We start from the raw sequence: 17,473 nt of genomic DNA, 5'->3' as shown, positions 1-17,473 counted from the left end.
AGCGCCGCGCTCTTTCATGAGTAATCTTGAGGAATGCAAAGCAAATAGGGTGTTGTAGTCTTTTCAGCTATCAGCCACCCCATCTTTCAGACAGCTTGTATTCCTCCACTCTGGAGCTACCGCAGGCACTGTCACATACTGACATTGATAAATCAGTTTCTGCATAGTTTTTAAATTTGAAGGCTTTCCATTCATTCAGTCAAATGTCTTCCTCGGCCATCACATCCTGAGGGTAATATGAATGAATACAAAGAATACTGATTAGCATCAATAGCGAGAGTTGGCAGAATCAGATTCAGCCATGCATTTTTACAGGGGAAGGTTTTTACACAAGGAACAAAGACTTGTGAATAGTTTTAGTTAAGAGATTGTGTGTTGGAAACGTTGGAAACAATTCAGAATCGGAGTGGGCTATAATCTGATCTGTTGTACTTTTAGGTGGCCGAATTAGTGACCAGTGAATTCTTCGAGCAAGGAGACCGAGAACGATCAGAGCTCAAACTGACTCCTTCAGTAAGTGTTGTATGAACATTGGTATACACCCCATATGTGTTTACTTATAGAATAGAGCTTAAAGGGACATTCGCAGTGCAAGAGGCAAGTTTTAGTGTTTAAAAAAACATACAGATAGGTGAAGCGCTGCGGAATCTGTGTGCGCTATACAAATAAACAATTAAAATTCATTAGGGGTTGGACACTGAGGATGGATTTAAAGAACAATTATACCATCCATGGCATATATGTCTTGTTAAACCATCAAAATAGGAATGCCTATGTATTTGTGCACTGACAGGCATGGGCCCCATTGACTTTAATGTTCTGAACGTAGTCAACTAGTGAATACATTTAGGTAAATTCTTCTATGTTTGAGCCATTAACGGCAATGTGGCCCATGCCTGTCCATGCATGTAGATCTTAGCAACCAAATTTGACAGTTTGCCAACGTATACATGCCTCAAATGGCACAGTGGCCACAATGCCAAATGTCATGTGAATGCAGCCTTATACAGAAGTCAATGTCCTATAGCCAGGACTTATGGGACTAATCTATATTAAAGGAGACTTATGGGCAGATCAATTCTTTTGACAAGTGCTCGCTACACCCTCGCTACACCGTTGGTGACCGCATACTGCTGATATGGCAGCCCGCCTTTTCCTGGTCTGTGTGGGGACCCCATTCAGACCAGAAAGTGTCCAGGGACCCGATTGGCAATAAGTGCCAGCTAGCACTGAAACCAGGGAGGTAAAAGCATATCATTTCTTTTCTCCTCCCCCTCCCCCGGCACTTGTCTGGGCACTTGTCTGCCCAGAAGTCTCATTAGACATCAGTAGGAGTGGTTTACAAGCCACCTACTGACATGTATAGGGTTAGAAAAATCGAATCTGCTGATATGTCTCTTACCTTCATCCCCCGTGCCACTCCGGTGCAGTTAGTAGTTTGCTCCATGGTCCGGTAAGACCGTAAGGAGCACTGGGGCACCCCTTAGGAGCACTGCCCTACCCCATAGCGCCGACCTGGCCTGCCTGCCCTATTGATTATAATTAGAGAAGGGCCAGTTGGCCGGGGGTGGACCGGTGCTACGGTGGTGGACAGTGCTTCTAACGCATGCTCCAGTGCTCCTAATGGTCTTACCGGACCACGGATCAAACTGCCAACTGCACTGGAACACCGCCAAGGAGGAAGGTAAGAGACATACATTCCTCCATGTCGTCTCCTGTGCAAAAGGCACATACAGTATCAACCAGTTGAATTTATCTAACCTGCTGATAGTTCCCCTTTAGATGTCAATATCAGCAGGTTAGACGAATTTAACCTGCTGACATTGCACAGAAGATGATGGGAAGGAAGGTATGTCTCTTACATCCTCTTTAGCGGTGTTCTGGTGCAGTTATTAGTTTGCTCCATGGTCCAGTAAGACCATTAGGAGCACTAGGAGCACTATGGGGGCAGGCAATGCTCCTAACGGTCTTACCGGACCATGGGGAAAACTACTAACTGCAACGGAACAGCGCTAAGGAGGAAGGTAAGAGACATACCTTCCTCCTCAGCACCTCCAGTGCAGTAGGGACATATCATCAGATTAGATGGCCACCAAAATTATACCCTCTGCTACCTGACACACCTTAAACTTATTAGAGACTTACTATAACTTATAAACATTTTTTAGTTCTTAAGTGATTGACTCGATTAACAAGCCCCATTGAAATCAATGGGAGACTTGAGCAGTTAACCAGGTGCCACCTACTCAGCAGAGAGGAGAATGCCTGGTTAACCTATTGCATTTTTTTCATTCTAATTTTTACATATTACTTGACTTGAAGGGATGTTTAAACTAAATATACAAATTAGAACAAAACGGTACCACAGGTCCCATGAAATAACATTTGGATCACCTATTCTTATAGTTGTCGATGTGATGTTCCTGTTATTCTCACTAGAAATGTATGACTCGGTAACCAACTGGGGAGCATCTGACTCCTAACTGGTAACGGCCCCTAACTGGTAACGGCCAGTTTGTTATTGAGCCTTACATTTCTAGTAACATAAGAACGGCACATCACACAGCTATAAAAAGATGTCCCAGAATTGTTATTTCATGGAAAATACAAGTATTTACTATCAGAAAGGTCAGGAGTGGTGACAGGTCATCTTTAAGTTTTAACCTCAGCTAAGAATAGTTATAATGAGTATGCAGTAAATTTATGGTGCGTTTACACAGACAGATTTACTGTATCTGACAGATCTTGGAAGCCAAAGCCAGAAATGGACTACAAAGAGGGAACAGTTCATAAAGGAAAGACTGAGATTTCTCCTCTTTTCAAATCCTTTCCTGGCTTTGGCTTCAAAAATCTGTCAGATAAATCTCTCTGTGTAAACGCACCGTTAAAAAAGTTGATAGGTCTGATGTTTTACAGCTAATCAGCTTCTTTTTCTTTTTTTTCCAGGCCATTTTTGACCGTAACAGAAAAGATGAGCTTCCTAGATTGCAGTTAGAATGGATTGACAATATTTGTTTGCCTTTGTATGAGGTACGTTAAGTGTTATCCTATCAAGCTCTGTGTCCATAAGGAAAGTCAAGAAATATGGCGTTAAAGAAAGAATATACAGGTGTTAAAAGAGTGATACTAGTATAAATGCTTTTATTTGATTGTACTTAACCCCTTAATGACCGAGGTCATTGATGCCATTATTTATTTATTTATGTTAGTTTTGTTTTTTTTTGTTTTTATAATGGCCAAGGAGGTATTTTAAACTCTTATTTGGGGAGAGGGGGGGGAGTTTATAACGGTTTTATTAAATACTTTTAAAAACTTTTTTTTTTAATTACACTTTTTTTAACATTTATATTTTACTGTTAAACATGCAATCATTAGATTGCAAATACTGATCTATGCTATGCAATTACATAGCATAGATCAGTGTTATCGACGATCTGTGCAGAGAGCCTGCCTGAGAGTAGACTCTATGCACAGATGGATGATCCCACAGGATGGAGGTAAGTGCCTTACCCTCGCCCGAAGGTACAAGAGCATTCTCAATCAGTCAGTGAGAGTCTCGATAAGTCAATGACAGGTGCTTAACCTGTCACTGACTTCCTTAAACGCCTCGATCGCTATCCATCGCATTGTTTAAGGGGTTAATAACAGGCAGCTGTGGGATCGCAGCTGCCTATCATTATCCTTGGCTCCCAGTACACTGAAGTGTGCGGGGCCGAACGCACTACAGTCCCGAACACTTCAAAACCCTCTGACAGTCAGAAACGTATATTTACATTTCTGCTGCACGGAGCATCTGAAGCAGGTACGTATTTTTACATTTTACTGATGTGAAGGTGTTAATAATCATTTCAATAACGCTACTATATTTAGCAGCAATGTTTGTAGAAGTACACTGCTGACATACTTTATAACCACAGCACATTTATATTTACTCAGATAGTATATTTATGATGACAGTTCATGGTGAGAACCTTTTTGGCATGAGTGCAATGTAAGAAGCATTACCTATATGCGTGAAAAACTGAACGTACATTGCTGTGCAAAAGTTTTAGGCAGGTGTGGAAAAACTGCTCTCAACAACTTTAATCAATTAACAAAATGAAAAATTAATAAACAGAAGATTATAAAAATCCAATCAACATTTGGTGTGTCCAACCTTTGCCTTCAGAACGGCGTCAGTTATGCTAGCTAGGCTAGACATAATGTAGTTTTTGGAGGAACACAGAAGGGATGTTGTTCCAGACATTTTGTATATCTTCTGTGGATTTAGGTTTGGTCAAATCCTTTAGTGCCTTCATGTAATCCTGTACAGATATAATAATGTTGAAATTAAGGCTCTTTCACTTCCAAGACTCCTTGTTCTTCTTTACCCTAATGATAGTTCCTGATGACATTGGCAGGATGTTTGGAGTTGTAATGGTGTTAAGTTGCTGTAATGGCTTTTGCCATTGTATTCTTTTTCATCTCTTTCCGGATTACCTGTTGTGCTCCTAGAGTAATTTTGAAGTGTAACTATCATCTTAGGGGGGTGGAAAAATATGCTGTCAAAATTCTGCCTTAATGCTCCTGATGCAGGTGTGCGCTGGAGATGGAATTGTTCCGACAGCGCACTGGATTGCATTGTATACAATGACACTGACGAAAGAAATCCATGTTTGGCGCACTCCTCTATTGATAGCGCGGCAGCAGGATTTTCACAGAGTATACTGCCGTTCGATAACGATGATAATTACACAGGATGTCTACTTTCTAGGGAGAGTGGCAACATGTTTGAATTTTTCCCATTGGTAGAAAAGTTTCCAAGTGTGGATTGATGTACTCCCAGGTCTTTAGCAATGATTTTGTATCATTCACAGCTTCATGCATGGTTTACACTAATTTTTTATATAGAAGAATCAGTAATCAGGCTTTGCACACTTTTGTTAAATGGGCAAAGCACCCATTAGTTATTGCAGAAGCCATTAAGTGAGATTTACATATTTTTTTTATCCCTACATTGTGGATGTTTACTCAATGTGCCCATAAAAGGTATGACAGTTACCACTATTGGTTGATGTTAGTTAAGGGGGTAATTCAAGATTAGAAATTGCACAAACTGCATCTCCCCTGTCCCCAGGTTGTTTGTAGTATTACAATATAGCTCCATTCACTTTAATAGAACTGAGCTGCAAACTCCTCACCTAAACTGAGGACAAGAGCGGTGCTGATTCTGGAAGAAAGTGACTGTGTTTTTCTAAGTTTTTCTAGATAAATTAGATGTTGTCACCACCCCATAGCAGAACAAGTGGTCCAATCACTGAAAGGGCTCCATCTAGCCAAGGCCACCTGTGTTCTTTTGTACATGTACAACAGAGAGATGGGTATAAATTTAATTACAACCTACTATAGACGTCCAGTTCGCTACAGCAATAGACTTTAGATCACAATGGACATGTGTTGCAATATGTTGGGAAGTCAGTCGAAATGAAATGTACCTTGTCCTTTATTCCTATCCATTAGCATCTCGCAGCAAATATAGAAAATGTTTTTGTTAGTTGCTGAGAGGGCAGAAGATAGGTCAGAGCATATAGGAGATCACAAATGCCCACATTGTGAGATGAGGCAAATTTGAAAGCAGCAAACCTCTCCTCAGTCAACTCCTACCAGGATTTCCTAAGGGAATGTATTGATGTCAGCGCCTCCTCTCCTCGGCAGTCTGTACGCCATGCTGTGCAGCTATTAGCATGATGCTCAACTAAAGGGAAAACACAGCAGCAGACCTTGAAGTCGGTGTTGTTAATGCCTTTAGGGAAATTGGAAAGCTGATGTCACATTATCAAGCTGTGTAATTTCTCCTACATAAAGAGCGAGACTTTTCGCTGCTTTTTCTGTTATATAAAGTGCGTGTTCCATTATACAGTAAGACACGTGTAACGCTTTTTCTTATTTCTTCTTGGTGGATATATTCTGTAGCTTTTAATGTTTAATGTACCTCATATAATAATATGTTTTAAAGGTGAAAATCATTATTTCTAAAGATTTTTAACCTTTAATTTTAAAAATGCTATTTTTGTCATTTGTGGTACAAACATACTTTATATGGTGCACCGTGTGAGAGTTACTTTAGCTGCTCCTAAGTATTCCTCTGATCCTTAATGATCCCTAATATACTGTATGACCTAACAAACACTAGAAAGCAACACTGAACATGATTGGTCAAAGCTTAAAATATATTTACTCCTAAAAACCATAAAAATAGAGATATTTACTCAAAAACTCACAGGAGATGTGAATTGCAGCTGCTTTGTAGAAACTTAGCACTACTATTGCACAATGTAGAGAGTGGAGGCTTCTGGAGCCATTGTTTATGTTTATGTGGCTAGGCCATGATTAATTTTTCCTTGCAAACACCTTTCTTTAGTTCATTTGCTTGGTGAATGCAAAACGAAACATCTTTCTATATAGTCGACATTAAAAATTTCCTACCATTTAGCTGCTACGTAAAGATTAGTTAAGTCTGTCAGACAGACTTTCTGCTCTCTTAGTGTTACATATTGCAGCAAAGCGGGTAACACACCAGCTCAGGTTATGGAGGGGGAGGGAGGAGAAAATTCTTGGAGGACAGCTCACACACTCTGGGGAGGAGTCTGGGAAGAGAGCAGATACACATTGGCTCAGTTGTTAGCACTGTTCACAGTTTAAGGCTATGTTCACACTACGTAAAACAACGGCCGTTGTTTTCACCGGCCGGAATTTTGCAGTCAAAACAACGTTGTTTAATATTGCCTCCCAGCATGTTTTTAATCGGGCTGAAACATGTAATTTAATTGAAATACTGCGACTAGCCCAATAAACCACTCAGTAAATTTTTTACATTAAAATCAAGTTTACTTTGGCCAAAATAAATTTAACGTGTGCGGCCGCATTGAAATTCACGGCCGTAGTTGTAACATTACGGGCGCAAATAAATGACTTATACATTTGTGTGAACATAGCCTTAATCCCACCAAGAACTAGGAGTTTGTATGCTCTCCCCATGTTTGCATGGGTTTCCTCCCACATCTCCAAATATTCAGATAAGTGAATTTGGGATTTAAATTGTCAGTCCTAATAGGAAAGGTTTCTCAACCTTGATATGCAAAGTAGGAACACCATGGCACTCTTTGAAATTGCAATAGTGATAATTTTTTATTGTGAAGCTATAAATTGATTTACAGTCCAACCAGATGAAATAAATGCATAGAGACAAACTATGAGTAGGCAACGTTTCAGTCATCCTGGACCTTTGTCAATCCCAAGTATCGGACCAATTTGAGGGATGACAAGCTCTGCAAAGTGCTTTGGAATAAGTTAGGGCTATATACGTAAAGGAATTATTATTAATATTATACAAGGAAGCCTTTAGGGAAAAGTCATATATGATGTGTACAAGTGAGGACAGAAAGCAGAGCCCACAAGTCAAACAACAGAGTCTGTGGAGGAGAAAGTAAGCAAAATTTGTAATAAAGCCCTATAGAGAAAGCTTTTTTTGTACAACCAAGCAAGAATAAAAAAATGCTTTTGAAAGACATCTATAACCATTAACATCAGTTTAAAATAGGATTATATGAGGACTGTAAGGTAGCCTGTACTCTGTTGCATTGCTACTTAAAGCGTTACTGTCATTTAGACAAGTTTTCACATGTCCGACTGGCAGAACATTTCACTCTCTTTTGCTCCACAGACTGTAATGAAGTGAACAATTCCAATTTAATTGACAGCCAGGGAGATTTACGCTGCCATGCATTCCTCCAGCTGTATTTTGGGATGGAAGTGGGTCTTGGGAGTGAGACACAGTGCGATCAGTAACTTTTGACCTGTCTGTTGACATAAACAGGAAAGTGCAGCAGCAACCAACACATGCCTAGACTAGTAATACTGTATACACTCCTTCCGTCGTACACAAGATAAAAACCTGTTCTAAAGATTTTTTAAAAATTAGGTTTTTAGCAAACTATTTGATCAAACAGAGTGTACCATCTCTCCATACCCTCAGATGGTTCCAACACTAACAATAGCCTCTCTTGGACTCACATTAAGCCTTTTTTTTATATGTGTGGCTTCCTCCTGTTGGCTTGCACTCCACCCATCTCCATTGGATGTTTTAAACAGAGATTAGATGGATCCTTCATGCCCAGTTTGTGGACATAATGTGAGGGCCATTACTGGTGTAGCAACCATCCCTATGAGGTTCACCTTAACGTGATAAGATGGTACACGTTGTTTGATAAAATTCTTTGCTTGATAAAAATCTTTAAAGAAGGTTTTTATCCTGTTTACGATGTAGGGAGTATGTGCGGTAAGTCCTGGCACTTGTAGGTTGCTGTTGCGCTTTCCTTTTTTTGTCTGTATTTTAGCCATAGCAGCATGCAACCTACACAGTGTGAACAGAGGTATTGGAGTGCTGGCCAATTCTTGCTTTTTCTGTCTGATGACATGTTAAAAGTTCCTCCAAATGACAGTAATGCTTTTAACTTTTAAATGTAAGCCTCTTCACCTCTGCAAACTATACAGTCTCCAGCCATTTGTACAGCTGTAAGCAGTAAAAATTGGTCAATAGGCCTGAGTGTCATATAAGGAGACAGCAGTACTATAAGTGATAGGTGGCCACTCAGTTACACATTTTGCATTACTTTTCAATATGTTCAAGTCACACTTCTGCCATATAAAAACTCACGCTATTAGTAGTCTACTTTCCGTATGGGTACAAATGTATTTTTCATAAACAAAACAACATCCTTGAAAACTAAAAATATTGTTATGATGCATGAGCTCATTGTGGTCATATGCATTTATATAGTCCCAGAAGTCCTTGTTGACTCCGCTACTTTATAAACTCATACATATTACAGTGCTTCTCCACCTTCCAATGTGTAGCATAAAAAGAAATGTAGAAACCACATTGAAAAATGATGAAATCGCCGGTGTCATCAAACATTTGAAACAAGAGACGATATGTTAGTTGAGTGCCTGTTGTTTACTACACTCTCCCATGAATATAGTCCGGCCTGACAGAAAAAGGTGGATATGATTTCTGCAATGAAAATGACACAAAGTGAGATGCACACTCAAGAGATAAAATGAATAACAATTCAGACAAGTTAAGATGGAAAAGACAGCAAAGAAAACAGACTGGAAGACACATTGAAAAGATGATGAATGGAGGACTATATTGCCTTTCTATTTTCGGGAAAGACAAATAGCGAAATATACTGCATCAGAAAGGAAGTAAAAACTATGATGGATGAAGCACTTCAGCTTCAAAGGAGACTTAAACATATTAGAATCCTGTGGCAATCCTGGATATGGCCAGGTAGAGCAGGAAGGAGTAGCTCGGGATATGAGATTAATACCACTGGAAAAGATTCCTTAAGAGCTTTTACTAACAGAGGAGCAGGACATTGATTGCTGCTCAATATAAATGCTCAGCAGAATGGGTTCTGTCAGCTTGTATTTGAAGACATAATCCTGAAAACGTAAGATCGCTCGCAAAATGTAAATGCCGTTTCTTGACATGTTGTTTGCCGATTGCCTCTGGTCACATTTAACTGGAGCAAAAAAGCCAAATGTAAAATAAACAATATTTCTTCAGAAAATAATGATGTGATATTAAAGGGGCACTCCAGACCAAAATTGTTAAGGTCAGTCGTGAAGGGTTCTCTACATGTATACATGGATACCTTATAAATAGGGATGGTCCAAACCGAGTTCAGTTCGGGTTCGTATGAACCCGAACTCTCTGCAATGATTCCCGTTGTCTGGGGGGAGGACCGCCTGGAAAACTGGGATACAGCCATAGCCATAGGCTGTATCCCAGTTTTCCAGGCGATCCTCCCGCTGTATCCACCCGCTGCACGGAGCGGGCAGACAGCGGGAATCTGATGCCGAGCATTCGGGTTCATACGAACTCGAAACTCGGCAGTTTCGGACCATCCCTACTTATAGATCATTGTCACTTCATCAGCAGGATAGGATAGGGCATAGTGAGGATAGACAATAGTGGGCTTAGTTAGAGGTTTAGTTAGAGGGGCCATAGGATCATTTACCCATTAGAAAAAGACCACTGATTTTGACTAGTGGATAGGAGGCCTCCTGGCTCTTCCTGAGAAGAGGATGTTGGGAAAAGAAAGGATCAGACATTTTAAAATTTCAACTGCTCACCCTTTTGTTCTCAGACTTGAGTAGTCTGGTAGTGACTTACCCCTCTCCATTCTTTCTCCATTCGGAGATCATAAACACTTGGCCAACCTGGATGTTCTATTGTATGAAACGGCAAATCAATAAGCAAAGAAAAGTTTAAGATGAGCATATGAGGTCAACATACAGTAGTATCTAAGTTATCCAAGTTTAAGCTAGCGGTTAGTAACAAAAAGGTTATAACTTACTGTCTTTTCATTGTTATTGTGGCTTCTGTTCCCAATGGCAGCCATTAGATTTGCAATGAACCCAAATATCTTCTGTTAGACTTTGATTAATTTTTTGATAGGCTTCATTGGTGTTTTGTCAAAGTTTCTTTTGCATAGCAACAATAAAGTTGCATGCTGCCATGTTTTTGCTTCCAAAAGTGACATAGCAGCAAACAGGTACCTAAAAACAGCACTGTAAACATAGCTACAGCAGAATCATTAGCAAGTGAGTTAATATGAGAACACACAACGAGGGCACAAGGAAAACAACAGAAATATTTAATAATAATAAAAAAAAACTGTAATGCTGTCTGGTATGATTTGGCCTAGAATGTAGGGTACTGCATCCACCACTCCATCTAGCCATGTCTATTGACCAGCAAACACAAGGAGGGGGCCAAAGCTTAATCCAGAGTGGTGTCCAAGGCTCAATCCACAGTAGTGACCAGGGCTCACTCCAGAGTGGTAACCTGGGCTCACATTAGTGGATTGGAGGCCATTGTTCAGTCCAGAGTGGTGGCCATGGCTCAATCCAGAATGGTAGCCAGGGCTCACTTCTGAGTGGCTTGGCGGCCATTGTTCAGTCCAGAGTGGTGTCCATGGCTCAAACCAGAATGGTGGCCAGGGCTCACTTCAGAGTGAATTGGTGGCCATTGTTCAATCCAGAGTGGTGGCCAGGGCTCACTTTAGAGGGCTGTCCAGGGCTCACTTCAGAGTGGTGTGGTGGCCATTGTTTAATGCAGAGTGGTGGCCATGGCCCAGTAAAGTGCTTGTTATTGTATGTGGTTTGTATTTTATGGCTGCCACATACAGCTAATTCTTCTTAAGATATTTTACACATTTCATTACTATACTTTATATGAGATATATACTGTATATATAGTATTTTTGGTGGTGGGGTTGGGGGAATCCAGTTACCTTTTTTGTTCTACTACAGGGACTTTCCTACGTTCATTCGCAGATTAACACTACAACATATTTCTGCATAGCGACATTGATACCAGCAAACTCCATTGTAACATTTTATTCAATTCAACACCAGAAATGTCCATTCAATAATTAATTAGTAGTTTACAACATTTCCTTCACCGCCTCGCGTTTCATTGCAGAAGTTATAGCACCTCTCATTTTGTATGCATCGTGCATCGGCTGACTGCTTAAATCAAACTACTTTTATTGTGGAATAAAGTTCAGGAGGAGGCCAATACATTTCTGGGCACGACTTGTTAAAACAGCAGGACTGTGAATTAAAACACTGCAGATTCCTGCCCGGGACACGCACTGTGGAAGTTTAATCTCCCTCTAATATATGGATGAAATCCGTCGGACCCTTGAGTGCCATGCAGAATAATTTATCAGTTGTGAAACAGACAGTTTTGTAGATATTGAGGCATTATTGCTCAGTCTTCAATAGAAATGTTTTACTGAATGGATAGATATATAGATAGATAGATAGATTTTGTATGGGACAATCAATGGAGACTTGTAAATGAGTACTCCATTGGAATGTTTCACTGTTCTCCCTGAGTTCAGTGATTGTTGTGTTTTGTTGGTCTATTTATCATTGCCCCAGTAGCCAGAATCCTGCTCCACACTGACGAGGGGCAAATACCCCGAAACTGCAGTCTGTGGATGGATGCCTAGCGTTATCGTTCAGATTATCGTTAAATCGTTCGAATCTAAACGATAATCGTTCGGTTAAAATGCAGTTAACGATTAATGACCGAACGAGAAATCGTTGATCGCTTTATAAGACCTGGACCTATTGTTATCGTTGCTCGTTCGCAAAACGTTCACAAATCGTTCACATTGAATATGACGTCGTTTACAGTAGATACGAATGCAATAGTGAACAAATAGCAAAGAAAAAACGATCACAAATACGATCATAAGTAACGATTATCGTTCCATGGAAATTAGTGAACGTTTTCAAGTCTTTCGCAATAGCGGTCGTTTGAGATCGTTAATCGTTAACGATTATGCGAACGATAATCGTCCGGTGGAATAGGGCCCTTTATAAAGCGATCAACGATTTCTCGTTCGGTCGTTAATCGCTAACTGCATTTCAACCGAACGATTATTGTTTAGATTCGAACGATTTAACGATAATCTGAGTAATAAACGTTCGGTGGAATAGGACCCTAAGGGAGTGCAAGTATTCTGTTTTTAGTAAAGTAACATATTGGACAGTTTTTTACTCCTAAATCTAATCCCTTCTTGGTTTCTTATCTGAACTGTGACCCTCTTGTTAGGGTCCTATTCCACGGGCCGAGGAGGGCTCGATCAGCGATGTAAACGAGTGGCGATCTGCTAGATCGCCGCTTGTTTACTGGGCCTATTCCACGGCCCGATGATCATTGAGCGAGGACTGCAGGGACATCGTTACTGATGTCCTTGCAGCCCTTGCAGCATCATACATTACCTGTCAGGTCTTCTCCTCCCCGCTGTCTTCATCCCCGGGTCCCGCGTGCTCTATCTTCAGAATGGCCGGTCAGCTGACAGGCCACACAGGCCGCCGTGGCGGTCCCGGCCTGTGATTGGCTGAGCGCTCCGTCAGCTGACCAGCCATTCTGAAGATAGAGAGCATGGGACCCAGGGATGAAGACAGTGCGGAGGAGAAGACCTGACAGGTAATGTATGATGCTGCTGCTTGTCAAATCGTCGGTCGCCCGCCGCGCACCACTATTCAATCGTAGCGATGCGCGGTGGGGGAACGATGATTTTAGGTCTGCCCTAAATGAACGATCAGCCGATGACACAATCATCAGCTGATCGTTCCCCCTATTTCACTGAACAATAATCGGCCGAATCATGCCAAATGGGGCCGATCCGGACGGTTATCGTTACTGTGGAATAGGGCCCTTAGGCTCACTGCAGACCAACTACCAGTACTTCCTGGAGATTGCAGGTTAGCAAAGCATGTCTGACCCATCTTTTTTGGGTCATAACTAAGGGCAACAGTTTATCAAAACAATCCAGACTCATGGGGGATTAGTAAGTCAGTGTATCTCATAAAGTACATTAGACTCATGGGGGATTAGTAAGTCAGTGTATCTCATAAAGTACATTATCAGAAACACTTGAAGTATGTTAAATTTCACATAATGCATCAGTTTAGAACAAGTTTTCTTAATGACACAACCCCTTATTTCAACCTCTTAGTGACCAAACAGATTTTAATTTTAAAATAAAAATAAAAAAATCTTTACAGCAGTCATGTGTGGCAGTATGAGGCATTGTAAAAAGTAACATTTTGGGGGACATTTATCAAGACTGCCCCTTTTTCCCCTGCCTTTTTCCCCTGCCCCTTTTTCCCTGTCTGGATTTAATAAGAGGCATACGGTACAGCAGGCATTGCGCAAAAATGTACACCTGGGGTGGGCCAGATGTAGATTTTTACCCTGTTTTATGCCAGTTTCCAGGCATAAACCTTGATAAATAAGAAGCATAACGAGGCCACGTCTCCTCCCTCCTATGCCCCTCCCCACCACGTACGTTTTTGTAAGTAATGTAAGTTCTGGGTCACTGCATTCCAAGAGCTCTAATTTTTCATTTTATAAATAAAATATCTTTTATTTTTGGAGGGGCAAGGTGAGTCGGAAAAAAAGCAATCAATTCTTCAATGTTTTTTGTGTTTTCTTTTTTAATAAACGGCATTCATGATGCAGTGTCAGTACTGTGTTTACTCTAATGTTTGATAAAAAAAAATAATAATAATAATTGTTTGAAATATTTTTTTTTTATATTAATTACCCACATAACTTTTTTTTAATCACTGATATATCAAAACAGTGAAATACAAACACTATCATTGCTAGTCAGATACTGAGAAGCAGTGTATACATCTGTATTACTTATCAACTACAAAAACGAGACACATAAATATACTGTGTAAATTGTAACAAAACATTGCTATAGAGGCAAAGACCAATAAGCTTTTCAATTATTTCTTTCTCATAATCGTGGAGAACCTGTCAGAGCTTATTCCAGAAATAATTATCATTAGAGTCTTTTTACGCTGCCTCATACTTTAATGATGATTTTGTTCTTTTTGAAAGTTCAAGCAGACAAATTGTTTCCATATTTAAAAAAAAAAAGAAAGAGAAAAACTGGTTTAGGAACATTAAGAAACCATTGAAAAGTTTTAAAATTGTATGATATTCAATGTGTTCTTTCCAGAATGAAATTACATCAGTAACATGGATCGCATTGAACTTAAAGCGACTCTATACCCACAATCTGACCCCCCAAACCGCTTGTACCTTCGGATAGCTGCTTTAATCCAAGATCTGTCCTGGGGTCCGTTTGGCAGGTGATGCAGTTATTGTCCTAAAAAACAACTTTTAAACTTGCAGCCCCTTGCCCAGCGGCCGGGGCTTAGATTGTGTATGCATTTGGCTGGCACAACCTCTCTGTCCCTCCTCCCCGCCCTCCTCATAATTAGGAATGCTCCAGGCAGATTGTCTCCTATTCCTCAGCAGTGTCAGCCCGGCACATGGGCAGGATTGTTAAGGCACCTATGCAAAGTTCAGACAGGAGAAAATGTTCCAGAGGCATTCCTAATGATAAGAAGGGCGGGGAGGAGGGACAGAGAGGGTGTGCCAGCCTAATGCATACACAATCTAAGCCCCGGCTGTTGGGCACAGGGCTGCAAGGTCAAAAGTTGTTTTTTAGGACAATAACTGCATCACCTGCCGAACGGATCCCAGGACAGATCTTGGATTAAAAGCAGCTTTCCGAAGGTAGAAGCGGTTTGGGGGGGGGGGTTCAGATTGTGGGTACAGAGTCACTTTAGAGGTTCCTGCAGGAAGTGGTGTATTCTTTTACAGTCTGACACAGTCCTCTCTGCTGTCCATGTTAAGAACTGTCCAAAGCAGTAGCAGATCCCCATAAAAAAAACTCTTGTGTTCTGGACAGTTCCTGGTACAAGTTATGGGCACTAGATTTCATGTGATAAGACGTTGATCCAGAGATTATTCTAATTGCCATATTGGAGTCAGGAAGGAATTTCTCCCCTTCTATCGGGCAATTGGCATCTGCCTCATGAGGGTTTTTGACTTCCTCTGGACCATCACAGTAGGGATATAAGTTGAGCTTGATTGACTCTTGTTTTTCCAAAACTATGTTAATGTAAATAAGATGCAATGTGACCAATATAAAGTTAATACATAAACCCCCTCTATAAGTGAGGTGAGTGACACACACTTCACCCATTGAACAAACAAAAAATACAAACCCATTAAGGGGTTAAACATCTGTAAAGTATAGTAAGGAAATATCAGAAAGCCCTAGCACAATTCAGTATTATAGTAATAAGAAAGGTGTACCAGAAAGTATTGCTTACTCCATGACAACCTCTTTCATTTGTATTCCAATAGTCACAAGATTCTTCATGGTTTTATTTTATTTTTTCACTGCAGGGAATTGTAGTTTTATCACTATTTGCGTACACTGTGGCTCCAGTTATATTCAGTTCTGATACATTCCCTATCGGTAACAGGAGCCTGAACAAAATCTGTCTGGCAGTATCTTTACTGTGGCAATCATCGAAGAAATTTATGATCTGTATACATGAACCTGTATCTATTTTTATAAGGCAGCTGTGCACGTACCTCCTAACCATAGTTACCATAATATTCTTTTCTCCATGCAAGAGGATAGGGTTTCAGCCCCGTTCTTGGAGATTATTTGTTTAACTTGGTCAAAATATTCTCAGATTTAGTTTTGACTTTCTTTCCGAAGGAATGTGAAAAAATCCTGAATCACAGGTCAGTTGGATTGTCCCCTACACTGTGTGAAATTCCCTATCGTTGCAAATATACAGTATTTTATATCATGCTTCTCTAGATCAGGTTTCAAAATCTGCCCATTAGGTCATTACGCCGGTTTGTGGTTACTTACTGGATGGTCTGGTGATAAGCAGGTAGGGGTTCGTAAATATTTTATTGTGTTTTAGGATAGTGCTTACTTACCTATGGCGGGCAGATGTTTCTCTGACCATCTTCGAGGCAACAGACATGTAAAACGTAAGATTGGCATTGAGACCCTTTCTGATCCTTAGTAGAGATGAGCCAACCGGGTTCGGGTTCGAGTCAATCCGAACCCCAACGATCGGCATTTGATTAGCTGGGGCTGCTGAACGTGGATAAAGCTCTAAGGTTGTCTGGAAAACATGGATACACATAGCCTAAGGGCTTTATCCAAGTTCATCAGCCACCGCTAATCAAATGCTGAAAGTTCGGGTTCGGATCAACTCGAGCATGCTCGAAGTTCGCTCATCTCTAATCCTTAGTTATACCCAAGTAATATCACTAGCATTCAGTGTAGGGCTACTACCCCCAGCAACAGGCAACTAATGACCTAGGTAGTTGCTAGTCACTGCAATAGGAAACAGATTAGCATAATTGTCTACAACATTATTGGGTAGATTTTTTATTGGTAGATTCTCTATCACATAATTATCATGGGTCAACTCCTTTCCCTGAAGATGTCTACGCCTAGGCCGACCACAGACTGAATACTCTTTGGAGATTCTCTATCTTCCTGCTTCCTTCTCTGGTGAAGCAGGCATAGTAACCTAAATAAGGTTGAAAAAAAGACAAGAGTCCTTCATGTTCAATCTACAGAAACCCTACTGTGTTGATTTAGAGGAAGTCAAAAACCCTTAATGAAGCAAAAGACAATTTCCCAGTAATAGGGAAAATTCCTTTCCCACTCCAATGGTAATTAGAATAAATACCTGGATCAACATCCTATCACATGTAATCTATTTACCATAACTTGTAATATTATAACAAGTTATCCAAGGCATCCAAGAATCCCTTCAACTTATTTAATGAATCAGTCATGGCAACATCAGTTCCATAGTCTCACTGCTCTTACAGTAAAGAATCTGTTTCTGTGCTGGTGGCAGCCACATCAGATCTACCTTACCAGCTGATAGATGATAATTATGGCTCATGCCAGAGCCTCACACCTGAGCACCTTCTGTCTGGTTCAGGTCCCCTCTTTGACTACTGGAATCTCCTAGATCTACATTCAGAACCAAT

At 40.5% G+C, this 17,473-nt stretch overlaps 1 protein-coding gene across 3 annotated transcripts in view; it reads left to right on the top strand.

Moving 5' to 3' along the window:
* The window catches only part of PDE11A (phosphodiesterase 11A), a 398,617-nt gene that overhangs the window by 373,782 nt on the left and 7,362 nt on the right, over positions 1–17,473 (top strand). For all 3 annotated transcript variants that reach the window (XM_069985174.1, XM_069985175.1, XM_069985176.1), the window contains 2 exons: positions 439–513; positions 2,947–3,030. In XM_069985174.1, coding sequence (XP_069841275.1) covers positions 439–513; positions 2,947–3,030 — 159 coding nt within the window. The remainder of the gene's footprint in view (positions 1–438; positions 514–2,946; positions 3,031–17,473) is intronic.

Source organism: Dendropsophus ebraccatus, chromosome 9 (assembly GCF_027789765.1).
Source record: "Dendropsophus ebraccatus isolate aDenEbr1 chromosome 9, aDenEbr1.pat, whole genome shotgun sequence".
NCBI classification, from domain to species: domain Eukaryota; kingdom Metazoa; phylum Chordata; class Amphibia; order Anura; family Hylidae; genus Dendropsophus; species Dendropsophus ebraccatus.
Note: the sequence above shows the minus strand (reverse complement) of the source record. Positions and strands in the feature narration are given on the sequence as shown.